Below are 27,630 nucleotides of genomic sequence, written 5' to 3' on the forward strand. Positions count from 1 at the left end.
TTTCTGCTGGTTGGGAGTCTCGAATGTGAAGGGGGCATAGTCTAAACATTAGAGCCCAACCTTTCAAACAAACATACAAACATATGAATTAGGAGCAGGAGTAGGCCATTCGGCCCCTCGAGCCTGCTGCACCATTCAATAAGATCATGGCTGATCTGATTGTGGCCTCAACTCCACATTCCGCCTACCCCCAATAACCTTTGACTCCCTCGTTAGTCAAGAATCTATCTACCTCTGCCTTAAAAATATTCAATGACCCCGCCTACCCCGCTCTCCGTGGAAGAGAGTTCCAAAGAGTCATGACCCTCTGAGAGAAAAAAAATTCATTCATCTTCACCTTAAGTAGGTAGACCCCTTATTTTTAAACTTGGTCCCCTCGTTCTAGTCTCTCCCACAAGGGGAATCATCCTTTCAGCATCCACCCTGTCAAGCTCCCTCAGGGCCTCATAAGTTTCAATAAGATCACCTCTCAATCTTCTAAACTCCAATGGATACAGGCCCAGCCTGTCCAACCTTTCCTCATATAGATAACCCCCTCCATCCCAGGTATCAACTGAGTGAACATTCTCTGAATTGCTTCCAACGCATTTATGTCCTTTCTTAAATACGGAGACCGAAGGAGTGAAATTGGAAAACACTTCTACCCAAAAAGGGTGGTAGAATTTGGAGCTCCCTTTCCCAAGCAGCAATTGGTGCGAAATCATTTGTTAATTTATCTGAGATTGATAGATTTTTGTTCACCAAAACTCAGGGTCATTTATGGCACAAAGGGAGGCCATTTGTCCCATTGAGTCCACGCTATTAAGGGATAGGGGTCAAGGTTGGTACACGGAGTTAGATCTCAAATCAACCCTGATCTCACTTTGTGACAGAACAGGCTCGAAGGGCCAAATGGCCTATTCCTGTTCCTATGTTCCCACTTCTTAGGGGGTAGTGTTTTAAAATTTTCTTTCTAAATGTACCTTTCCTGGCTGTGGTCAAGGAGATGGATAACTTTAGGTATCACCCTGTGCCATTCTGAACCAGTTAATAAGATGACAAATCTGGGCCTATTATTGATGAGTTGATGGAGATTGAACATTCTAATTGGACAACAACTCCACTGTTGTTGGAGACCAGGATGGTGGAACGCAAACAAGATGGGTCTTGGTGATTTTTTTTTGTCTAACTATTCCTATGTGACTTAAACCAACATCTTCTCTTCCTTATTAAAGGGAACTGGCTGGCTTTCACCATCCCAACAGTGTAGAGATTAGGGAATTCAACTATGTAGTGAATCACAGTTACAAACGTGGAATTTTACACCCCTCAATGCCCCAGGAGCGGGCTGGCAGCTACAGGAGGAGGGCATAAAATTGTGTGGCATGGCAGGGGTGCCGTGCCCATTGCCTACCCACCTCTGCTGGTATTTTACAGTGGCAGGGGAGGTGTTGGGCAGCCCACCCGCCCTTGGGCCAGTTGAGGCCATTAAGTGGTTAATTAATGGACACAAGGGCAACCTTCTGCCGCCACTGGGAGTTTATCAGTGGTGGGGTGCCTATGCCATGTGGCAAGAGTGCCATGTGAACTCTGGCAGTCTTGTTGCGTACTTGGGATTCCCTCCTGTTTGGGCACCCTGTGCCCAATGGAGGGCCTTTCAATGTACGCCCCCACCCTGTTCCCCTCTGCCCTCCCAATGGCAATCCCCACACTCCCTCGTCAGGGCCTACCAGACAGGCTCTGGTGAAGCCCCACCCCCCCTCACCCCCACCACCCCACCCCCTCCACATACACACACACACACTTTCTTATCTGGCTCCAGAGAACGTATGGGGAGAAGTTGAGAGAATGGCACTAAGTGCATAGCTTATTCGGAGAGCTGGTGCAGACATGATGGGCTCAATGGCCTCCTTTTGCACTGTAACGATACGGTGATGACCATTGTTGGGGACTGGCTGCTGTCGCTGGTGCTGCTGGGGCTGGAGAGCTGCCAGTCGTTTGATTGGCCAGCAGCTCTTGGAGGCAGGACTTCCTCCCAGATGGGGGCGGAAGTCTCGCCCTGAGCCAATTAACACCCTGGTGGCCGTTAAGTCAGCTCAGGGCTTTCTGGTCATGTGGAGGGGTTGGCTAGTGCGTGACTTTTAAGATGAAACCACTCCACATTTCACCATGTGAAATTCCGGCCATGTTTTCTGCTCTGCGCTGTACAATACGTCACCGCCGTGCTACACGTTACTTAAAGTAAAATTCTGTGCCACATGTGAAGATGGTGGTGATGGCTCCTCCACCAGGTATTGGACTGACTGTCTGTCTCATGTATGCAGGGCGATGTTATTCTGCAGTGTGACTATGTGTTTGAGACAGTGACCAAGCTCTGTACAATGGCCAGCAAACAAAACAGCTTCAAAATCGTTCAGGGCAGGTAGGTAAAAAAAAAGAAACCTACACCGGATGACAGGGACACAAATGTATTACACACTTCAGTCCTCAGCTTTTACCCGACATAGAATGACACCTGGGCAAAAAGGGTTAAACCATGAGGACAGGTTGGATAGACTCAGCTTGTATTCCCTGGAGTAAAGAAGTTGAAAGAATGATCTACTGAAGTGTTTAAGATAATTGAAAAAGTTGATAGAATATATAAAGGGTAATTATTTCCTCTGGTGGGGGAGTCCACAACAAGGGGGAATAACCTTAAAGTTAGAGCTGGGCCGTTCAGAGATAATGGGTGGAATCGTCCCAGATTTGCACTAAGTGCAGTAGTGGGTGGGTAAAATGATGTTTTACCCGCCAGCTGCAATGGTGGCTTTTCACGCTGCATCGTCCCAAACCCGCCGCATTAATTATGCATTCCCGGGAAACAGGCCATTTCCATGGTGGGCGGGCTCTCATTCACCCGCCACGCCATCACCTCGCCGCTTCAGCACACGGGGCTGGACATATTTAAAGTCCAGCCGCACACACCTCTCAGATCTTCCAGCCCACAACTGCTACAAGGAAGACATGGCCCTGAAAGGCAAAAAGACTGCAGCCCCCAGGTTCAATGACGGGTCCCTCGAGCACCTTTTGGACCCAATGGAGGCTCGCCCATGGTGTCCTCTACTCCCACTCTGGCCGCAAGATGGGCAGCAACCTCACTAATCCAGCTCGGGAGACAGTGGCAGCAGTGGTCTGCGCCAACACCCTACAAAAGAGGACACCCAGTGCCGCAAGAGGATGAATGATCTCTTCCGTTCTGCCAGGGTAAGTCACTCTTCTCATCACTCTCAACTCACAGACTCACAAACCCATCACACACCCACAGGGCCCTCACTCACTGAAAGGACATCACCATTCACTCTCACACAAACCTTCATTGTCCTCATCCCGTTCCTGGGAACACTCACCACCCACACAGGCCAGGCAAACCTATCATCTGACCCGGCAAGCGTCCTGCTTACACTTTCTCCATCTCTATGCATGCAGCACAAGCTGGCACACGAGAGAGAGAGAGAGAGGTCGCAGACTGATGGCAGAATGTCAGAAATCAAAGTCCTGACAGAAGTTGAAAACAGAGCCATCCAGCTGACCGGCGAGGATCTGGACCGGTCCTGTGCTGACGGTGAGGTCGGCGCTGCTCTACCAAGTGAGGATCCAGCAGTGCAACATCCATCAGACAACCATGCTGTGAGTGATGTGTCCCTGTTTCACAGGCCACTGCCTGATTATCTCCCCTTGCTTTCGCAGGCACATCTGGGACTCTGACGGAGTCCATGACCCAGGGCTTCCGGTCAAGCCCCGAAGAAACCTCTGAAGAGGAGTCTGGAGGAACCCTCCTTGAAGTCCCGTCACAGCGCTCACCCACACTCTCCACCAGCGCAGAGACACATACCTCGGTGGGACCTAGCTTTACAGTAGCCTCGGGATCACAATCTGGTGGGTACTTCACACTCTAATCCACTGCAATTGGCAGCAGGGACTTCCCAGGTGGTCCGACTCCCAGAGGGCTGCTGGAGGCCAGAAATTTGCTGAGTCCAAGTCAGATGATGAACCTCTGGACTCGGTCATGTCACAGTTGCTGGAGCTGCAAAGGCAAGCTCAGGAACATCAGGGAAGGGAAGTCTGCTGCACTCCTTGGATTGGAAGGTATGCTGGAAGAGTCCGTCCGCCTTCAGGCTGAGCTGGTAGCACCAGCCAACGCATCGAGGTCAACACTGGTAGGATGGCGGCTGCCATGGAGTCCTTAGTCCAGGACGTCACCCCTGCACTGATGTGCAGGCTAAACTCCATGCTGATGCCACAGTTGGCTTCCAACAGCGTGTACGCGAGAGGGGTGCAGGGCATCTCGATCTCACTCAAGCTACCCCCTCTCCTCAAGGAGTCAGCCAGGGGCCCTAGGGCACCCATAGGGAGGAGGATCAGCAGATGCACACCCTGGGGCCACCCTTGCAGGTGACCCCGGGAGTGTCCAGCCCATCCGACTCCCTTCTTCCTGTGACCCCAGCAGCTCCAGCTCCACAGGCCGAGGAGGGTGCCACTGCCACACAGCAGGACCCCGAAAGCAGGCCAGGGCCCTCCAGGCCTCGGCCCTCCAGAGGACACCCACCAAGGTCATCACAGACAGGGTGTTGCAGTCAGCAGGCTGCCTCCACCTCTGCTGTGGATGTCTGGGGAGCACCAAGACATAGCGTCAGGGTTAGGAAAGTTACGAAGAAGTTGCACAGCCTGGGCGTGGGTGTTAATCACTTGTACATAATGTTCACTATTGTCAATAAACTCCCAAGAATATCTCCCTGCCTATGGCTCCTTATTCTGATGGGCAGTGTTCTTGTCACTCAGATGTGAAACCTTTCTCCACAAGATAAAGGCAGTTGTCTCAGTCCAGGGCCTCTTCCCTGTGCTCAGTGCAGCCTTCAGACCAACGTGATGGCCCGGCCTCATACTCCCTGGACACATTACTGACGCCTGCACCTCGGCGGTGCTGGTCATTGCTGTCAGAATGTAATGGGCAGGCATCACAGAGTTCCATCATTCTGTCCGTGTGCTCTCTGCACCTTTAAGGTGGGGCTGGCCTCCATCTCTTCAGCATCTGTGACCAGTGAAGTGGTCAGATGCTGAAGGTGGACAAAGCACCAGATGCTTTTAAAGTTTCATGGCTGCGTCTCTATGATATGACCCTGATCACAGAACGCAAGCGAGCTGCCCTCAGCCAGACAGGAGTCAGACATTCTCAGAGGCTTTGTGAAGATCTATGGAGTGTCCTCACTGCATGTCGTCATCATCCTCCTGGAATCAAGCAACTATTACGGCTTCCACTGCATCTCCATGACAGGAGCCTTATCACAGAGGGTATATGCGCTGCCATAAACCAGACTGAAGTCAAACGTTCGTAGATGCAACTTGAGGATCTATGGTGTCATCTCACTGCGTGTTGTCATCATCATCTTCCACAAATCTAGCAGCTATGAGGGCCTCCTGAGCACGCCCACCTCGTCTGGCCAGTGTGAGGACCTCATCCCCGTCATCATCGCCTTCGAGGACCTCCTCACCCTCATCCCCGTCGGCGTCCTCATCGGAGGAGACCTTGAGCTCCTCCATCTCCTCCTCAGCCAGCTCCTCTCCCCGTTGCAGCGCCAGGTTGTAAAGGGCACAGCAGAGGATGATGATGCATGACACCCTCTGCGGACTATATTGCAGGTCTCCACCAGACTGATCCAGGCACGGGAACCTCATTTTCTGCATCCCAATGGTCTGCTCCACCAAATTGTGAGCTGCAGCATGAGCCTCATTGTACCGTCGCTCTGCTGCAGTCTGAGGCTGCCACACGGGCATCATCAGCCACATCCTCTGTGGGTAGCCCTTGTCCCTGAGGAGTCATCCCTGCAGCCTCTGTGGACCCTGGAAGACTCCAGGGATCTGTGACCAATTGAGATTATAGGAGTCATGCACACTCCCTGGAAACTGCAAGCAGACCTGCAGGATGCGTTTGTGGTGGTCGCACACCAGTTGCACATTCAGCATGTGGTATCTCTTGCGGTTGACATAGTTGACTGTGTGTTGCGGCAGAGATCTGAGCGCCACATAAGTGCAGTCAATGGCACCCTGCACCTGTGGGAAACCTGGGCAAATCCAATCGCACTTGCATCCTGGCTGCCCTGGTCCCAGGCAAAATGCACAATGTTGTGTACCCTTGCAAAGGTGGCATCTGTGATCTCATGGTTGCATTTGTGGGTGGAGGCTTGTGATATCCCACAGAGGTCACCTGTGGAGCCCTGAAAGAAGCCATCAGTGTTGAAATTGAGCACCGTGGTCACTTTCGCGGCCACGGGCAGTGGATGCCCTCTATGTCCCTGTGGCGCCAAATCCTGCAATAGCTGGCAGATGTGACCGACCAGTTCCCTAGACATGCGCCATCTTTGGCAACACTTGTTCTCAGTCATCTGCAGTAATGAAAGGCAGCATCTATAGACCCTGGGTCTAACTAGGCACCGACCAGCGACAGCTCGCTGTGGCTCTTTGGCAGTGTGTGCACGAGCCCCAGCTGCCCCTTTTTCCTGAGGGTGCTGCTCCTCCCTCTGCAGAGTCAGGCACCTCAGTCACTCTCTCCTCAGTTGTCTTTGCTCCCTGTAAGCCACAAGGCAGACAGCTAGTTCACCAGGCTCCATGATCCTGCTGTATTCCTCCTACAACACACCTCAACCTTGAAGTTCACCAGGTGACCCAGGTGAGCGCTCCGCACTGTTACTGTGTACTCACCTCCGAGTTCCCCTCAAAGTGCGGGGCAGACAACTGCAAACTGGTTTCACGATGTCGTGAACCCGAGTTTTGGCCTTCTCGTCATATTATCTGCTCACGCCAGTGAACGCGCCCAATGCCAGCGGGCACGGACGATTCCACCCAATGTCAGAAAGCACTTTTTCACACAAGGGGAAATGGGAATCTGGAACTCTCCCTCCCTCAAAAAATGCTCTGCAGCCTGAGGGTCAAGTGAGAATTTCTAAATTGCGATTGATAGATTTTTGTTAGGCAGGGGGATTAAGGGTAATGGAGCCAAGGAGAGTAGATGGAGTTAAGATAGAGATCAGCCACGATCTAACTGAATGGCAGAACAGGCTGGAGGGGCTGAATGGCCTACTTCTCTGTGTAGCCTCAGACAGCAGCCGGTTGGGCCCCGGGGATGCAATCCTAACATCACCCAATCTCTCCATACGTGTACCTCTCCACAAGAGCAGTGCTAGCAGCCAGGAGGAAGAATCTTGGCTGGTTTGCCCTGTCCTAGCTCAGGAGCATCAGGCCAATGGCGATGTCCCAACGACTGCCTTGGCTGACTTCAGTGACCACGGCACAAACTGAAATTGAACTCAGGGCAGTCCTTTAGCTTATTGAACAGTTTGCTGGATCGGCAACAAAGATCTTGTGTTTCTTAAGTTCATTTACATTTATTACTTACTTTAAATAAAGCAGAAAGGTGAAGTTTTAAATCTGATCGCTCTAAAAAGAGATTCTGGCCACAGCTGGGGCAATGTTTTTAAAAATTCTGTCCGAGGTTGTGGGCGTCACTGGCAAGGTTGGCATCTCCAGTTACCCTGAGAAGGTGATGGTAATTGCTCTTGTTGAACCACTGCAGTTACCAATAGTGCTGGTGCCACTTGCCTAGCGTATGAAGTAATAGAGCCGTGAAATTAATAGAGCTCACAAGAGTCCCTGACGACAGACAGCAGCGATGATATTAACAATGTAATGATGTCGATTAAAGTCCGTTACAACCAAGGATCTTATAATGGTGGGGGGACAAGTAGCAGAGAGTGTTGTAACTTAGAGCCTTATGTTGGAGTGAGCAAGTAACAGAGAATGTTATAACTGAGAACCTTATACTGAGGGCGAGGCAGTGTTATCACTGATTGTGTAACAAAGGTAGAATTGTAACAGAACTTCATAATGAGAATGTGACATGTAACAGAGAGTGCGTTATAACTTGAAAGTCTTATATCAACATGGGAGGGGAGTAATCTGTAACAGACAGTATTATAACAGAGTTTTATAATAAGATCAGAGAAAGTGCTGCAGATTATTTATATATTTTGCAGTCTCCTAAATTATTTACCATTCTTTATTTCTATTAATTCAAAGGAGTTTTAATATCTCACCCTCTATGAAAATGTTTCCATTTCAGCTTGAAATTCACAATTCAACCCGGGAAGGAAGGTGTCGTTGATTTCACCTCAGGCCATGAATCACAAGTCTTCAAAGGCAAGAATGGTCATCTGATGGTGGTAAGGAATTTCTATCAGCGTTATTGGTATAAAGGATCGGTTTGACATCTTATTGTTGAGAGAGTGAGTTCCCAATCATAGTACAAGGAGGAACCAAGCAAGGTCATTTATTCAGTTGCAAAGAAGCCGTGTTCGACTCCAAGCTTAATCCTGTTTCTCTCTCCAGCCAGACTTGCTGAGTTTTTCCAGCAGTGTTTTTATTTTAGATCATTTACTCTGCTCCTGTGGCAGTGGAGGGGAAGAGGAAAATAATACAAGAAGGAGACTAGGTGACTCTGTATAATGTCATCAACCTGGTCCAGTCTTTGTAATTAAACTGTCAACAATAAGTGCCAGTGAGATGTTTCAAGACAGTAAATGCACGAGTTATAGCAAATGTGTCAGTCCATTTCTAACCTTGAAAACATCACATTGGTCACCTATCAGTCATCACTTTTTGAGTGAGAGCATTCCACAGTTTCCAGTGGCAGGATAGGGAGAGTGTGGTCATTAACCAAAGGACAACATTTAAGATAAACAGCAAAAGACCAGAGAGGAGATCAGGAGAATTTTATTTTACACACATCATGTTGTTATGATCTGGAATGGAAAGGGTGGAGGAAGGAGATTCAATGGGAACTTTCAAAATGGAATACAATATATACTTGAAAAAGAGAAGTTTACGGAACTATGGGAAAAGAGAGAGGGAGTGGAACAACTTTGATAGCTTTTTCAAATGGGCTGAATGGCCTCCCTCTGTGCTGTATGACTCTACAAACAGAGTCCTTAACAAATGTAAAATACTTCAGGTGCTAGAAACCTGAAATAAAAACTGAAAGAGGGTTCTGTGAATACTCAGCAGGTCCAGCAGCATCTATAGAGGGAGAAAGAGAGTTAATGTTTCATGTTTCCTCCCAATTTAGATTCTTCCTACCCAGAATTACCTCACTTACTTACATCTGTAGGACAGGTGTGTTCTTCTTCAGATTAGGTGACCAGAAGAGCACACACCTGTCCAGATGAACCATGATTTCTTGCAGCAGCAAACACTTTCTCTTTTGATTTGTCCGCTACCCTTGTTTATTCATTCCACTTGCAATCTTCAAAAACAGTGACCTGTATTTATAAGGGCATAAGAAATCAGAGCAGGAGTAGGTCATTTGGCCCTTCCAGCTGGCTTTGCCATTCAATAAGATCTTAGCTGATCTTCTACCTCAACTCCGCCTTCCTGCACTTTCCTCATAGTGTCCAAAAATCCATCAACGTCTGTCTTGAATATAAGAACATTTATTTGGAGCCTTTCCCATAGTAAATTACCCCAAAGGAATCTCACAGGAATGGTTATCAAACAAAATATGACACCGAGCTAACTCAGGATACATTAGGACAGATAACCACAAGTTTGGTCAGAGAGGTAGTTTTAAGGAGAGTCTTAAAGAAGAAGAGAGGCAGAAATGTTGAGGGAGAAAATTCTAGAGCTTTAGGGCCCAGGCAGCTGAAGGCATGGCTGCCAAAGGTCAGGTGAATAAAATTGGAAGTTGCGCAAGAGGCCAGAATTGGAGGACGCCTATATCTGGGAGGGTCGTAGGGCTAGGGAAAGTTACAGAGATATAGAGGGGCAAGACCATAGAGGGAATTGAAGGCAAGGCTGATCATTTTAAAATTGCCAGAGGGCAGAACGTAGGATGCCAGCCAGGAGCATATTGGAATGGTCGAGTCTTGAGGTAACAAAGGCACTGATGTGGGTTTCAGCAATAGATGAGCTGAGGCGAGGATAAAATCTAGTAATGTTACAGAGGTGGAAATAGGCGGCCTGAGTGATGCTGCAGACGTGTGGTCAAATATGACACCAAAGTTGCAAAAAATTCTGGTTCAGCGTCAGACGGTCACCAAGGAGAAGGACGGCTAGGGAATGGAGTTTGTGGGTGGTGGGTGGAATCAAAGGCAATGACTCCCATCTTCCCAATACTTAGTTAGAGAAAACTTCTGCTCATTTATTACCAGATATTGGACAAGCTGCCTGATAACTTAGAGACAGCAGAAGGGTTGAAAGGGGTGGTGGTGAGGTAGAACTGGGCGTCATCAGTGTACAGGTAGAAAGTGACGCTGTGTTTTTGGATGATGTCGCTGAGGGGCACCACATAGGCAAGAAATAGGAAGGGGGTCAAGGAAAGATCCTTGGGAGGACACCAAAGGAAATGGTGCAGGAGTAGATCACTTCAAAGTTTTGTAATTCCTAAAGAGAGGAAACCCAATCTACTGTCCCTCATTGACCTGGCATGAAATTTAACACTCGCCACGTTATGGGCAATTTGCTGCCTGAATGTTGCAATTTCACATTACTAGTCCTGGAAACAGTGAGGCTCGGAGCCGATCTGAGAGATTGCTGGTCCCTAACCAGAGCGTAGATTCGCACGACTGAGAATTATTGTTTCTTCACATCTTTGCGCCCTCTGAAAGAGAATAATATCCTACCTGTGAGTGAATGAGCAGAGGTATGCAGACCAATGACCTGTGTGTTGTGTAAAACACTGACGTTTGTTGAACATTCATTCTGGCAGAGCTGTTGTGACAAGTTTTCTCTCTTTTCACTTTCACAGATGACCCCTAGGGTAAAGTCTCGATGACCTTCTGTTATTATTCGCCTGTTCTCATAAATTTCATGGGAAGTAGCAATTTCCTACAACTTCCAAAGGTATTCATCGTATTACCACGTTACCCACTCAATGATATGTCACAGTATTGTCCGCCCATACAGTGTATGTCAGGGGCAATGGGTCTGCCTAATACCATCTCATTGTAAAAGCCATTCCAGTTCCCTGCGAATCACAAACAGCCAGCTACAGAAGAAGTTTGATCCAATGAACGGGGTCATATCTTGGTAAAGGCAGTGAGTGTGTGAACTCAGTCACACAAATCAAGACGTGCCACATCCGGTCCTCATCCTGTCCTGTTAGCTGATCTCATCCAGGGCGGCAGCACCAGTGCTCCAATTGACTTCAACATCCCTGAGCTATGACAAGAGGAACCAGCAAGGGTTCTTGCTCGTGATCACTGTGTAGGGACACCTGCAAGGAATACCCTCCCATGTTTAGTAGCTCCTCATATTGTCCCATACTAAGCCTCACCCACCTTCCTATCCTCGCTGGAATACATTGGCTAACCATCACCATCTGAAATTTAAAATCCTGGCGTATTTTCTTTGAATTCCTCCACACACGCACCTCAGTGACCTCCTCCAGGCCTGTACCTAGCTCGTTAGCCACTTAGCATTGCGCCAAAAGTGACGCACAAGGTGAAAATGGGCCTCTTGTGTGATCAGGACTTGACCAGGGGACATCAGTCAAGCCCTAAGAGGTAGTGCGCTAATCTTGAAGAGGAAAAAAAGTTGACCAGAGGGGAGGACACCACCTGATCCACGTTGGATGCGGGAAGGTGGGGCATCAGGGAGGGGCTGGGTGGCGAGTGGTGGCAGGTAACAGTTGTAACATGAAGCCAGGTGAATCAGTTTGCTCTTCCTGGATTCTCATTCAGGTGATTTTAAAAAATGGTTACTTGCCTTTTTTGCCAGTGGCCTCAGTTAGTTTGATTGCCTTTCACCTGAGAAAAGTGGTCACGGACTATGATCAGCTGGGAACCAATTACTCTTAGGTGATCTGAAATGGGTGACAGGCCCCCGATTTACACATCCAATGGTCTAATGGCTACAAGGGCAGCCTAACCAACATGATGTGTGGTGGGTAGCTGGCACAGAATGAGCAGGCACATTGCCCATCATATCGAACACTGCAGCACCCACCTCATTCCCTGAAAACTGCTGCTATGCGATAATTGACTTTACGGACGTACGAATTAGGAGCAGGAGTAGGCCATTCGGCCCCGCAGCTTTCTGGGCCTTGGGTTCCTCTGATTCTGGCCTCTTGCCCTCCCCTTTCATCGCAAAGCCTTCAACCACCTTGCTTAGAATCCCTGGACACCTCTTGCCCCATGTCTCATCCGTTAAAAGCCTCATCAAAACTCTTCTCATCGTCCACTTTCCCCGAATTGGTGTCAGCTTTCCCAACCCCGATCTTTGACATACCTGGGATCCTCCCTTGTTTAAAAATAAAGCATAAATAAACGTAAGCCATTGTTTTTCTCTGTGGTCTACCTTTTGGTTTACCATTTAAAATAGAAATGAATCACCCTTGCTACTTAAATCAAGTTGTACTTGTGATGTGAAACTGCGTGGGCTTTACCAAGATGCTGAGCTCAGAGCAAAGGCCACTTCTAGGAAACAGCACACCCGTGAAGGTGAAAAGCACAACGAGTGGAAACTTCTAATTTGTGTCATCTTTAATCTGTGAGAATGTGACAAAAATAGAATTAAACTATATATATATATATATATATTATCCACGGAAGCAAAGAATAGTATTGTATGCACTAGAAGAATGTGTGTACACTATATGAATGTTCTCTTACATGTCATACAAAAATAAAAGTGTAATTATGTTTTCTTAAATAATCTTTTAGCATTTACCAGTTTATTTCCATTTGAAAATATTAATGTTAGATTTCTTAACCGAGATGCTTCTGCTCAGCAGAGTTAGGAGTGTGGACTGCACTAACCAGAGATTTTTTTTTCCAATCATTCATGGGATGTGGGTGTTGCTCATTAGACCATCATTTATTGCCCATCCCTAATTGCCCTTGGGAAACTCTTTCGAGTTATCAACAGTCACAGATTGCAACTCTTTTTGAGTACAATCACAGTTCTTGGTTTCCGGGAGTGGGACATGAACCCACAACCCTCTGATTCAAAGGCGAGGGTGCTATGAACTGAGCCTCAGCTGACACCTCCGCCCTTGGGAAGGTGCTGGTGAGCCACCTCCTTGATTACAAGTGAATAGCTTACTCGGCCATTCCAGAGGGTGATTAAGAGTCAACCATATTGGAGTCACATATATGCCAGACCGAGCAAGAATAGCAGATTTCCTTCCCTACAGGACATCAGCAAATCATGAGTTTTTACGACAATCCAGTAGTTACATGGTCACCAATACTGATCCTAGCTTTTCATCACATCTTATTTGATTAACTGAATTTAAAATTTTAAGCTGCTGTGGGATTTGAACTTTTTTTTTTATTTGTTCATGGGATATGAACGTCGCTGGCAAGACCAGTATTTATTGCCCATCCCTAGTTGCCATTGAGAAGGTGGTGGCGAACTGCTTTCTTGAACCGCTGCAGTCCCTGTGCTGTAGGTACACCCAGTGCTGTTAGGGAGGGAGTTCCAGGATTTTGACCCAGCGACAGTGAATGAACAGCGATATATTTCCAAGTCCAGATGGTGAGTGACTTGGAGGGGTGGTGAACAGGTGGTGGTGTTCCGATCTATCTGCTGTCCTTGTCCTTCTAAATGGTAAGGGTCGTGGGTTTGGAAGGTGTTGTCTAGGGAGGCTTAGTGAGTTCCTGCAGTGCATCTTGTAAATGGTCACACTGCTGCCACTGTTCATCGGTGGTGGAAAGAGTGAATGTTTGTGGATGTAGTGCCAATCAAGCAGGCTGCTTTGTCCTGGATGGTGTCAAGCTTCTTGTGTGTTGTTGGAGCTGCACTTGTCCAGGCAAGTGGGGAGTATTCCATCACACTCCTGACTTGTGCCTTGTAGATGGTGGACAGGCTTTGGGGAGTCAGGGGGTGAGTTACTCGTTGCAGGATCCCTAGCCTCTGACCTGTCTTGGAGCCACAGTATTTATATGGCTAGTCCAGTTCAGTTTCTGATCAAATGGTAAACCCATGGATGTTGATAGTGGGGTATTTAGTGATAGTAATGCCATTGAATGTCAAGGAGCAATGATTAGATTGTCTTGTTCGAGATAGTCATTGCGTGACACTTGTGTGGTGCGAATGTTACTTACTGCTTATCAGTCCAAGCTTGGATATTGTCCAGGTCTTGCTGCATTTGGACATGAACTACTTCAGTATCTGAAGAGTCACGAATGGTGCTGAACATTGTGCAATCATCAGCGAACATCCCCACTTCTAACCTTATGGTAGAAGGAAGGTCATTGATGAAAATGGGTGGGCCTAGGACACTACCCTGAGGAAATCCTGCAGTGATGTCCTGGAACTGAGATGATTGACCTCCAACAATCACAACCATCTTCCTTTGTGCAATCTCCAACCAGTGGAGTTTTTCCCCCAATTTCCATTGACCACAGTTTTGCTGGGCTCCTTGTTGCCACACTTGGTCAAATACTGCCTTGCTGTCAAGGGCAGTCACTCTCACCTCAGGAGGTCAGCTCTTATGTCCATGTTTGAACCAAGTCTGTACTGAGCTCAGAAGCTGAGTGATCAGGGCAGAACCAAAACTGAGTGTCAGTTTTGAGCAGGTTATTGCTAAACAAGTGCCACTTGATATCACTGTTGATGACCCCTTCCATCACTGTACTGATGATAGAGTAGACTGATGGGGTGGTAATTGGCTGGGTTGGATTTGTCTTGCTTTTTGTGCACAGGACATACATGGGCAAGTTTCCACATTTTTGGGTAGATGCCAGTGTTGTAGCTGTACTGGAACAGCTTGGCTAAGGCAAATTCTGGAGCACAAGTCTTCAGTACTATTGCCAGAATATTGTCAGCACCCATAGCCTTTGAAGTATCCAGTGCCTTCAGTGTGGGGTTGTGGGTAGGTAGTGTTCTTACTCCCGCATTTCTCCTGTTCTGGTTTGTGTTGGAAGGGTTTGCAGGTAGATACTCAACCCGTTTGGCCATATTATGAATGCACCTTCCTTGGCCATCAAGTCCCGAGGTAGGATTCGAACCCGGAACTTCTGGCTCAGAGGCAGAGACGCTACCCGCCACGCCACAAGACCTCCTAATTGCTAAAGAGGGAAGATAAAACCGAGGTCAACATCTGTGGTGTCAGTTTGATTTTCGACTTCATCATAAACTAGACTAACACTTCAGTGCTCTCTGTGTAGGGGTGACATGGTCAGAGGGTTCTGTATTTCAATGGAGACAGGAAACCCAGTGTCATGTTGCTGTACAGTGCCCGGTCTGACATATATACTTAAACCAAAATGTCTTAACTGGACAAGTGCCTTGGCGCTGTTTGAGAGATTTTGCTTTGTGCAAACTGGCAGCCATGGCAGGAGTGACTGCCTCTTTAAAAATAATCAACTGGATTGCCAAGAACACTCTACGGCCAAAAAAGGACATGAATGGGGCACTTTTAAAACGAGAGTCCCTTTTCTTGTTCAGGTCACGATTTCAAGACAATTATTTTCAAAATATTTGGTGATGAATGAACTCAGCAAAAATTAAAAGAAATAAAAGCTTTTATTTAACATATTCACAAGTCAATGTCAAAGCATTTTACAAGCAAGCAAAGCATTAACAAATGAATGAAATGCACAGACATATTTACAATGAAATTACATTTTAAAAGCTTTTAGTCATGGACTAAATTCAGACATTTCCCAGGAAATTCTGTAGTTGAAGGATATTTTAACTTCACTGAGATACTCATGGGCCATTGGAACAAAAAAATCTCAGCCTGATCTGCTAAGTGTGTGTTACGTTCCCAGAGAGGCGTAAGAGATTTAACCAAATTTCAAAACATGTAACTATCTAGTAATAATGCCCCACCAACCAAGGTTAATACAAAAATCAGTTATGCTGCCCAGGCCTGGCTAATGATAATTGAGAATTTATCACTCCGCATGGTTAAGCCTCAACGTGATCTCACCAACGCACTCCTCCTCCTCCTGACTGGGCTCACAGCAACTTCCAATTGATGGGAGTCTTCCCCGATTTCTTCAGCAGCTCGTTGGTTTTGGAGAAGTGCTTGCAGCCGAAGAAGCCTCGGTGTGCAGAGAGGGGGGAGGGGTGAACCGTCTGTAGGACATGGTGGCGCTTCTGCAACAAAGTGGCAACCCCAGTTAGAGGGAGAGCGGATATCACTATACACGGTCTTGTACCCTTCATGGCATCAACACATCCCTCACACAAAACCAAGCAATTGTGCACATGGTACCGGATCGGACATGACAGATATAAAGCAAACACCTAACATCGCCCATCGCCCAGATTGGTCCAGTGTTGGTATCGAGCCACACAGCGAATAAAAAGGCCCCAGACGCAATTCCCATTTGTCACATTAACTGACCCCAGCACACGCAGAGACCGGCTGGAGGGCGACAGCACACAAGAACAGAAAGCAAACTACCACACGACCAATGGCACCTTCACAACTACTCAAGACTTCTCTGCCAAAGGAACCACTTTTGACCAATACCTCAGGTGGCAAACTCAGTGAATTTTACTGTAGTCACTCACATTGGCAACTATGAGAGAATAGAATCTTTACATAGCTTTTTTTTTAAAAAACTGGGGGTTTGAGGGAAGCTGAACAAGTGAAACTGGAGACAATCATTGGAAAAATTCCCTACGTACAATGTGCTAAGTTATACCGCAACAATAACTTTTTGCCTCCCATGTGAATTTTGCCACTTGTGGGATGCCCCTTTTAAAACATCATCACTGCCTTTCCACGTGTAAACAGAAGCCCGACAGGAGAAGATAAGCCAGCAGCAACAACCAACCTAAACCAATACAAAGGCGACCAGGATCAACAAAACTACCAGTTAGTTACTGGAACTCCTTCCTTCCCCCAGGAACCAGAGACACTGACTGCCTCAAACCTTGAAGATGCATCACCCTCTGTACAAACATGCGTATGTACACCCGAGAGATTCAATCACCTATTGGGTGAGACATTCAACCAAGGCACCTGTTCAGATGTATGCAACAGATTTTGTGGTACATTTCTCCCTCAACGAAGAGATTAAACCGTTTTTTTTTATTTCATCACTCTTTATGGGGATTGCTACGTCCTGACTTGGCTGTCGCCTTTGCCTACCCAACAGTGAAGCACACTGGGACATCCTGGGAATGTGAAAGATGCTAGATAAATACCAGCGCTCGCTCTTCTCTCACACATGCAAGATGGTTTCACATGACATGTGGGTGAAAGTCTTCCCTAGATTACAGTCTACCCTGGAGGAAAGTCTACAGCAACATACCCTGTCGATCGCAATGCCCTTTCGCTGTGCGTACGCTCCCCACAGCATGAAGACCAAGCCGTCCAGCTTTTTATTCAGACAAGACACCACTGCATCCGTGAAATCTTCCCAGCCTCGCTCCTTGTGCGAGTTGGCGTTATGTGCTCGCACAGTGAGGACTGCATTCAGCAGCAGCACTCCTATTTCATTTAACAAAAACATAACACACAAAGAGGTTTGGTTTAGTCTGGCACACAGCAGGTCCATTGGTCTAAACTGCCCAGGCCTAGACATGAATTACTGCCCCTTACATTTGATGGATTCACCCATCTTCCCCCATTTCCACTGACAATCCTGCTCTCACTTATTGTTCTTCCCAAAGATATACTTTATTCATAAAATTTGCAAAAGTATCATTATGCAATGTCAAATTTGAACTGTTATGTAAAGTGCAATACATTTCATTACAGGATGAGGCACCTGAGTTACAGGTTATATTTACAATATATATTCCATGTCAAACAACAGCCAGAGGGGTTTTTACACAGGTTCCAGCCCTTCAGTATACTATGACAGGTGGGCTTTAGACACTGGTCCCACTATCCCCTCCAATATTAAAAAGACCACAAGCACTGATTTTAACCTTGGATAGCAGCTTTAAGTCTAGCGACTTAAACTCCACTCCCCTCCCTTCCCTTCCCTCCCAGTAAACCCCAACACAAGCAGAATGCAGTTTTCCACACGTGCATTACCTTGCTTAGCCCAACCAGTCAGGTCTCCATGCTGTGGGGGTTCAAAGCCTTCAATGTCCGATTGGAGCTCCCTGTACATATTCTCCAGACTGCAAGGAAACAAGACAATTACAGTTGACCTCGGTTAGACTGTTCAACTCATATACAAGAGCAGCCAAAGGGTTCATCTCTTCACTCTCAACTCCTTCAGAAACCACCAGACCCACTCACTTTCTCTGGTTATTAACAGGAAACCTGCTTAAAGTCTAATTCTCTTATGGGACATTACTTTTAATATACAGGAATACGATATTACTTTGGCAACACCACACCCTCAAACTGCAGTGCGAGATCAGAGTGGAGCTGTAACAATTATGTAATAAAATCGAGACCATCTCAGCAAAGCTGGCCCGCACACATTTAATAGGCGTCTTTAAAAACCCAATCTCCCTCACATGCTCAACCTTACAGGAATGAAGCAATAACAAACAGGAAGGCCCAAGTTTTGGTCCTCAGTTTGTACTGTCAGCCAATATTAGGTCAGCTGCTAAAATCAGCCAATGTTCTACATCCTGATGGCTATTTACAGGAAAATCCATGTGTGTAAATCTCAGGACAGAAAGAGGTCAGGATCTGGCTCAATGAAGTTTAATCAAATGACCCACCCAGGAAATATTTACTAAGATGATTTGGGAAAACTGGGGGCCTATGGGACAATAATAAGTGAGCATCTCCAAGCGATTTCCTTCACAAGACATGCTGCTTTATAGCCTCACCCACCCCCGCTACCCAGCACCACCACCACCGCAGCCCCCCACTCCGTAGAGGGAATATGCACCCAACGCTGGATGCTCTTGGAGATAATAAATGGCGCGAGGGAGAAGTTACCAAACAGATTCTAAACCTTTGTGGCTGGGATGTAAAAAAAAAAGCGACAAGTCACACTCATTAAGCCCCCTCTCATTACCTTTGGATGGGTACAACTTTAAAACCCAATTTTAAAAAAATACATAGGCTCAAACAGCCAACTCAAACTGCAGTATAGCTGCAGGTAGCAGCTGCCCTCCAACACCTCATGCACTTGGCCACCCTTCACTCATATTAGACAGCAGGAGTTGACAGGCTATCGAACACAGGCAAGGCAGGAAAGGGCAGATGGACACACCCTCAACCAGCAAGACATTACAGTAAGGTGGCACGTCTACAACGAATGTTGATGAGGAGCAGAAACTTTTCCAACTTCCCCGACACAGGGGCACAAAGGCAAATGACCTTCCCTAACTCAGCAACTCCGGCTAGGTCTCTAGAATATATGTTGCTGGCGGGTGTGCTGGGTGCCGACTCTTTGCCTGACTTCAAATAGGAGCTGGACCGGATCTTCACTGAGACAGAGATTGCATCGTATTAAAAGGTAAGTGACTTTATTTAACACCCAAGACCATGTGATCTCCTGGACTAGTTTACATTGTACGGTGGGGGTGCAGAGAGAAATTTCCCCCGAGTACTTTTTTTTCCCCCTGTAGCTGGCCTCTCCTGGAGGTTAGATGCCTCAGGGAGGAGGGGAGTGCCTGGACTCGATGCTCCTGCTTTCACGAGTGTGGGGCAGGCTTGACGGAGCAGCTGGTCTTTCCCCTGGCTGACAATTTTGTATGTCCGTCAGAAACTGATGCTGGGATCTACTGGGTTCTTAAACGTTGGTGATCGGAGAACATAAACGCTTTATACCGTGCGCCAAGAGGGCTTACTTAGCGAATCATTACTCCTTTAAAAAGATTTGGAGAACAGTTGTGCAAGTTACAGGTAAAAACTTCATAATCAAAGTATGACCTGGGACACCGTAGACGGGACAACAACATACCTGGGTGGTGGTGGCACTGGGCGCTTTACACTGAAGCACAGCCCATGAGCCTGCTTTGGTCCATGATACGGATCCTGGCCAAGAATAACCACCTTCACCTAGACACAAATACAAAGCTTCCTATTACTCCATTATTCTCCATTCTGAACAGTCCTTTCCCCCCCGTGTTTTAATCAGGGTTTAACATTTCACATTGGAATTAATCATCCGAAATCTTAAAAAAAGGTTTCCATGATATTTCACTTCAAAATTTCTGCCCACACCCCCCCAAGCCAGGGCAACTAAACCACATCACTCGATCAAATTACAGGCTGCATTCCCCCTCAAAGGCAAGGTCTAGTGCCAGAGAAATAGATTCACCCACTAACCCTAAGGCAGCCCGGGCGCCGTTTCGTTAGTAGAGGCAACTTAACGCCGAGAAATGCAGAATATTCTATTTTGGGAGGAAAAAGGAACAGGAATATAAACTGAATTGGAAATATGCTAAGGGTGCAGTCCTAGAGGTGCAATGAGAACCGGTTTTGAGAGTACAAATGTCAGGATATACGGCCATTAAAAAAAACCCAATAATATTCAGTTTTATAAATAGGGGCAGAGTACAAGGGGTTGTCGCTAATGGTTATGCCACAAAGTACAATTTGCAGTGTCCGATTACAGAAAAGTATTAAAAGCAGCGGAAGAATTCATTGTGGAATCGCCAGGGACAGGAAGCAGTAGTTATGAGGGGAGACTCAAGACCTTGGTGTTTGCACAGGAACAGAGAAAGGCAAGAGGAGATTTTAAAAAGAATGGAGGGCTTGGATACAGCGAAGAGAGAAAGATTACTGCCTCTGGCCGAGGGTGGCTGGGAAAAATACAGGGTCAGTTACAAGGGGTCATCCATTGCACTCAAAGCATGGAATTATTTTTGCTACAGGGATAGTTAAAGCAGGAACCACTGCATCTTTTAAAAGTAAAAAAAGATAAAATGTTCAAAAAGGGAACATACAGAGCTATTGTGACAGTCTGGGGCAGTGTCATTAGTATCGGATTTTCCAAAGAATTGATCGGCCAGACAGTTTGTTCAGTAAACATCCACAATACTGCGTGCTGCAGCACAGACACGTAGAAAACAGAAAACCTCCAGGCTCAAACCATAGATTTCAAATTACTTGATATTAACTAGAGTTCACAGAAGTGGGCGCAACAACCAACTCCTTCAAATAAGGCACAGAGAAAATAAAGTGTTTGTTCCTGATCATGATTTGGGTGATTCCTGCACCCAGGTGAAAGTTTTCACAGGTTAAAGTTCACCACTGATTAGCTCCCGCGAGGGGGGGGGGGGGGGGGGGGGGGGGGGAGAAGAGAGAGAGGAGCCAATTTATAAAAGGGCCTCTGAAGTCTGCAACAATGTGACATTAGCCAGTTGAATGTTGACCCCCCATTCTCCATATTAAACAATGTACCTTGACAAACCATGACTGGTTCAATCATGCTAGCTAATGTGTACCAGACTACAAGTTAAAATTTAAAAAGGAAAACCAAATAATTGGGAGAGTTAAATTCAGCAGACTGATGACAGAGCATTAAGAAAAGAAAAATTAATACTGAAAAGCTAAGGAACGGAAAATGCTGCAGCTTAAATCAGAACAAAAATTGATTTTGGGGTTAGCAGGCTATACCAGAGTTTAGAAACATAAATCTTTCTTTTCCCTGTTGTAAAATTCCCGCATTTTCTGGTTTTACTCCTGATGGAACTTTGGGGTAATGAGAAAGTAGCTCATTGATGGGAACTACCATACAAAAACTGCCTCAACTCCATGTCACCAATGAAAGTAACTGGAAGTGCCATACTTGTCCGACAGCGGGAATGCTTCAAGTCAAAGCTTTACAGTTGGCTGTAACACTTCTGTACCAAGAGTGCTCATGACTAGACATCTTAAACAAGTAAGTTTAAAAGCAAGGGCTCATCTCCTGCTTCACTGCTCATCCTCCAACACGCTGTGCGTTACCATTCAAGTTTCCTTTTTACGTTTACTTTGTAGCCATGGCAGAGGCTGCTCCCGTAAGCAGAGAGTCCCTGACGAACTGAAACACATGCCCTTCTGCAAGCTGCAAGACAGCAAGTCACCAGATGAGCAAGACCACATGTCCCAATGCTCTCCTGGACACTCTGAATGGCAGGTAAATGCCGCAGGAAAAACACAAGTAGGAAAATACAGGTTGCTGATTATTTGCACCAAGATTAAATGAGTTTCTTTCGGACATTTTCTTCACACAATCTGCTACACTTTCACAGTAAAATGTATTTCAAAAGGCATGGGCCGAATGGCTTCCTCTGTGCCGTCATGTCCCTGACTATAAGACCTTCCGTAAGTAATGTTTGCATTTCGAGGAACCATTATTTCTGCCTTTTGCTCAAATCCCAAGTGTTAAATCCTAGGAACTGAAACAAAGTAAATTGAATATACAGTATCGATGGTTGAACTGTAGAGAAGTGGCCAGGTAGTACCCTTATGCGGCAGCTTGCTTCAGCTGGTTGCACTCTTGCCAGGGTTCGCAGACGGACTTGAGTATAACCTGCCGACACTTCAGCGCAGCAGGAGCTCTGCACTGTCGCAAGTGCAGTCTTTCAGATGAGATATTAAACTGAGGTCCTATCCACCTGATGTAAAAAGTTACCCTTGCACTTCCTGAACAGCAGTTAATTCTTCTGATGCTCTGGCCATCAAATGATGCCCTCTCCCCAATTTATAGTGGGTGGGATCCTGCTCTATGCAAACCGGCTGCCACTCTTGCGAACATACCTGTGATGACACTTCACATTAAATCGCTGGCTATGAAACTCTCTGGTGCTAAATGCAAGTTCTTTGTGCCAAAGTAAACCTGCCATTGATGAGTCTCAAGAGGTTAACTAATTTCCCTTTCCAAATTGGTGAGCCATTGCAGGTGAATTAATCTATTTCTCCTGGTCTGCTGCACATTCTTTTCTAAATAGATTGAAAGGAAGCAAGCTAAACCCGCATCAGCCACAATCTTATTGAATGACGGAGCAGGTTCAATGGGCTGCTCTTATTTCTTATGATCTCATGGAAACCAGATTTCATCCTAAAGTGTGTATATTGGCCTTGCACTCAGTCATAAATACAAAGTACATTTGGCAGCTTATAGGTATATGAAACTGGGTGATCGACTCTTGCAAAATAACCGATACTTTGACCTTGGGACTCAGGGTGGGATGGTGCTGGTGGCTATAGCTTCCCCTGGTGGCCAACACCCGCACTGCATGCACTCCTAAAAAAAAAAGGCAAGAGAAGACTCCCAGGATCAGTCTCCCACAGGTTGTCCTAGAAATAAGGGACAGAAGGCATCCCTTAAGGGAGGTGAGACAAACAGACAAAATAAGGGACAATCCCTTAAAAGATAGGACAGTTGGTCACCCTGAAGTGAATTTTACTCCATCTATCTTGTCAGTACAATTTAAAATACAATAATACAATTGTTTCCCCCGCTTTGTACCTCCACGGTACTGTAATGATTTGTGCTCAAGTGTGTGGAGTGAACTTGAAGGCACAAGCTTTGGCTCTGAAGGGAGTGCGCTAGCATGACTGACACTGACCTTACAAGTCCTCTCTACCTCAGATTTAAACTGAATGTTTGCTTCAAAAAGTGCAGGTTGACAGTAGACATGTCTACATCAAGGCATATTCACCAAATAGGGAGCGTGCAATTCAAACAGACGCCCTTGCAGTACTTACATCATGGAAATTGCAAATCTCTGTCCATGCGAAGACTTCATGCGGTGGTGGGTAAACCGTGAAGCGTTTCCTCTCCATTGCTACAAATCCCATCAGCTGCAAACAAAGCAGATGTTAACATTTCAGACAGATGTAAAGTAGCAGACTCACAGAATCTCCACCACTCACTAGCCTGCATGCGCCCCAACTAAAAGATGAATGAAGACTGTTGACCAATTGATTTATTCTTTTCTAAGTCTACAATATTGTTCTCCAAAAAAAAGTTGCGCCACATCAGAAACCATCCCAACTCAGGAAGCTGAAAGCCCCTTCCCAGGCATCAACTATGGGGCAAAGATAACCATGTGTTCGGAGTGAGGAGAATACAGATTAAGTCTACAAAGACCAATATCCACCACCCTATGGCACAGCGCTCTGGCCAGAGTCAGAAATATCTGAGTTCAAGTCCCAAAAAAATCAAGGCTGACACTCCAGTAGTAAGGGAGAATAGCAACGTTTCAGAGATGTTAAATCATGCCTGCATGCCTGGGTGGATGTAAAAGATCCCATGGCACTATTCTGAAGAGCAGGGGAGTTATCCCCAGTGCCCTGGTCAACATTCATCCCTCAATTAACATCACAAAATAATGATTATCTGGTCATGACCACCGCTGTTTCTGGGAGTTTGCCAGGTGCAAATTAGCTGCTCCGTTTCTCACATTACAACAGTGACTACACTTCAAAAAGTACTTCATTGGCTGTAAAGCACTTTCGAGACAAGCAGTGGTTGTGAAAAGTGCTATATAAATGCAAGTCTTTCTTTCTCCTAAAAGTTTATATCTCATTATTGTTGTGTATCATGGCCAAAAGAACAGTGGCTTCAGAAATCCGATTGGTCAGATGAAACATATAGTCTAGTCACTAGAATCATGGGGAAATGGTGCCAGCGGTAATGTCACTGGTCTAGTAATCTAGCAGTCCAGGCTAATGCTCTGGGGACATGGGCTCAAATCCCACCACAGCAACTGGTGGAATTTAAATCCAATTAATAAATCTGGAATTGAAAGCGAGTGTCAGTAATGGTGACCATGACAACTATCACCAACTGTTGTAAAAACCCACCTGGTTCACTTATGCCCTTTAGGGAAGGAAACCTGCCGTGCTTACCCAGTCTGGCCTGCACGTGACTCCAGACCCACAGCCACGTAGTTGTCTCAACTGCCCTCTGAAACGGCCTAGCAAACCACTCAGTTCAAGGGCAATTAGGAACGGGCAAGTGATGCTGGCCTTGCCAGCGATGCCCACATCCCATGAAAGAATAAAGCGGTCAGAAAATCACTATTCAACAACCCCACTCTAGAAAATACACAGGCTACAATTCAGATCAGAGATGATATTGTAATGATTCTAGAGAATACAGAAGAAATATAGCACACAAACAAAATACTGTAAATCCCAAAGTAAAACAGAAAATGCTGGAAAGTCTGTGGACGGGTAAACAGAGCTAATGCTGAGAGTTGGTGAACTGCCACCATTAGTGGTAAAAGTTAGGGGATGCAACAGGTTTTAAGCAAGTACAGAGAGGAGAGGAGGAGGAGGACAGGGTGAAATGTGAAGTTACTGTCAGGGCTGCAGATGTACCACAGTCTCCCCTTACCCTGGTAAAGTATGGCTTGTTGAACTCCATCAGTAGCTCCTTTTTCCAGCTCTCCCCGAAGCCCGGGGGCACTTTGCGGGCCGCCAGTCTCTGCAGGGCCGCCTGCTTGTTCCTCTCGATGCGGGACAGCTGCTCGGGGCTGAGCGGGGAGCTGGGTTGGCCGGGCGACGCCTCCCCCTCTCCCTCCGGGCCGGCTCTCGGCTTCTTGACGGGCGTCCTCATGCCGTCCTCCTGCTGCTGCTGCTGGGGGCGGAGAGAGAAGCGGCGGGTGAAAAGGGCGCAGAGCCAGAGGCGAGGGGCAGGGGAAAAGAGCCGGGCCATTGCCTGCGGGAATCCCATCCTGCAAGCCCCCCGCCAGCTCGGGGAGGTGGTACAGGAAGCAAGACCGCGGGGAGATCCTCACAAACCCCGCCCCCTCGTGTCGCTACGTTCCAAAGCAGCCCCGCCCCCTTACTCCCATTGGCTGGTGCCCCACCAACTTTGCTTTCCAGACGTAACTTTCCCGCCAACTCGGAATGAGAAAAAGGAGAAGTTATTATAAACTGCAATGGATTTTCACACAACTTTACAGGGAAAAAAAAAACACTTCCCACCTTTCGTTAAGGTTAAGGTTAAGGAAAATAGCACAAACTTAACCCTTTTTAAAAATCGCTATGAAATGACTGCAGGCAAGGATACATTTGCCTGTAACTGACACCATAACAACAACATGAATTTAATGTTATCGGCAAACTTATTTCACAAAATGAAAAAAAAAATCTGCATTTTATCTGCAAACAGACTTGGATTAAATTCACCTTGTTTTTAAAACAGATAAAATGCGGAAATTTTTATTTCCCACTATTATGATTTTCTTTTTTTAAACAAAAAGGTACAAAGCTAACATTTTGAGAATCGCAAAGGAATGACTGCAGGTTAAATGAGGAAAAATAAATAAATTTGCCCCTAAACTGAGATTAAATCCATGCGGTGATAGGTTATGTTTGAGGATAAAATGCAGATTTTTAATTGTGTGTGTGTGTGTGTGTGTAAACCGCGCAGTGAGCACCGCCACTTCATTTTATAACAGGCGACCAAATGTTTTCACAACTAGGATTTATTGTAACAACCAACTGCAATTAAAACGCCGAAGATAAAAAGGTGGCTAGAGAGAGAAAAAAATAATCCGAATCGGGAATTTTTTTAAACAGAATCCAAATTACTCAAACCACAAACCACACTCCAAACAAAAGGTAACGTCTTCAAAAGACTAGGATAGTTAAACAGGAACTCATACTGCACTTAGAGCAAGAAAATACACTGAACTCACTGTTCAAAATGTGATTAGTTCACATTAACGCTGCACGAAGGACACGTTATTTTTTACCTCTTCTTGGTTTGTTTCCTTCTCATTCTCAGTTTCTTCCTCCGAAACTTCAGATTGAGCTCTTTTCTTTGCCACAGGACCGAAGTAAGATGCAATCGTTTTCTGCCCGATCATTTTAAAGAACCGTTTCCCTCTGAATGAATTAATATTTTCAGAGTTTTGAAAGAACTCTATTCACTCAACCAGCACACACACACACCATACACCCCGGTTTAACTAAGTCCTCTGACCAGCGTGGTTTCTTTCGCGCCAGATCCCGAGGGCGGGACAGAAGTTTTTTTTTTAAACTTAAAACTTTTTAACCAAACATCAAATTTCCCCACCCTCGGAAACACCGCTAAAATAAAGCAGCAGGGGGAAACTTTGTCAACAGAAAGTTCACAGAAAAACAGAAATAGAAAGCCAAGTCATTTTATAACACAATTACTAATTAGTTCACTACTTCACCCAAAAAAATAATTTGACTTCCCTCCTAGGAACTTTACAAGAGATTTAAACAAGCCTAGGATGTTAATCAAAGAAAGTCCTCGAGTGTTGTGTTTCCAACCTCACGTTTTTCATTTTTTTAAAATCATCTCTTTTCATTACAGCTTCAAAAGTTTAAAATCTATTTGTTGTCATCGATAATTTATTAAGGGAAAAAGTCAGCGGAGGAATTGAAATAACTTTACTTCCAATTGTCATATGGTTAATTATTTATTTGTAAGCATAATAACATTAAACATTGATCCAATGACGTTAATTAACATTAATATAATAAAATTAATGAATTGAGCATTAACTAATGCCCAATTAAATACTGAAGGTGTATTTGTGATACTTTGGGGGGGGGGGAGTGTAATTAGACAAAGTGCTTCCTCTCCACACCACCCACCCCCCCTCCAAAAAAAATCATATTTAGACAGGATTCATTCATTGCCATTGATTTATTTGGAATGCCCTGGCATTTATTGGGTTAATTTGGAGTAAAGCTGTGCGTTGATTCGTTGATCCATGTCACATGCTGCGGTACAGGAAGTAGGAAGTGAGCAGTTTACAAAAGTG

The 27,630-nt window shown here is 46.0% G+C and overlaps 2 protein-coding genes across 3 annotated transcripts in view; one reads left to right on the top strand and one right to left on the bottom strand.

Moving 5' to 3' along the window:
* The window catches only part of myo1ha (myosin IHa), a 78,276-nt gene extending 67,338 nt beyond the window's left edge, over positions 1 to 10,938 (top strand). Inside the window, exons 30-32 of the mRNA XM_078552888.1 lie at positions 2,304 to 2,401; positions 8,132 to 8,231; positions 10,811 to 10,938. Coding sequence (XP_078409014.1) covers positions 2,304 to 2,401; positions 8,132 to 8,231; positions 10,811 to 10,837 — 225 coding nt within the window. The 3' untranslated portion in view covers positions 10,838 to 10,938. The remainder of the gene's footprint in view (positions 1 to 2,303; positions 2,402 to 8,131; positions 8,232 to 10,810) is intronic.
* A 4,581-nt stretch (positions 10,939 to 15,519) lies between these two features.
* unga (uracil DNA glycosylase a) lies at positions 15,520 to 26,773 on the bottom strand. 2 transcript variants are annotated; one of them, XM_078554438.1, is made up of 7 exons: positions 26,587 to 26,773; positions 25,221 to 25,451; positions 23,585 to 23,680; positions 19,848 to 19,945; positions 18,011 to 18,099; positions 17,280 to 17,458; positions 15,520 to 16,113 (listed from the first exon to the last, which is right to left on the bottom strand). In XM_078554438.1, the coding sequence occupies exons 1-7, from the start codon at positions 26,698 to 26,700 to the stop codon at positions 15,973 to 15,975; spliced, it is 948 nt and encodes a 315-aa protein (XP_078410564.1). In that variant the 5' UTR covers positions 26,701 to 26,773; the 3' UTR covers positions 15,520 to 15,972. The 2 variants fall into 2 exon arrangements, with proteins under 2 accessions (XP_078410564.1, XP_078410563.1); XM_078554437.1 differs by having other exon boundaries at positions 25,221 to 25,454.
* Positions 26,774 to 27,630: the final 857 nt, after the last annotated feature.

Source organism: Cetorhinus maximus, chromosome 12 (assembly GCF_964194155.1).
Source record: "Cetorhinus maximus chromosome 12, sCetMax3.hap1.1, whole genome shotgun sequence".
NCBI lineage: Eukaryota > Metazoa > Chordata > Chondrichthyes > Lamniformes > Cetorhinidae > Cetorhinus > Cetorhinus maximus.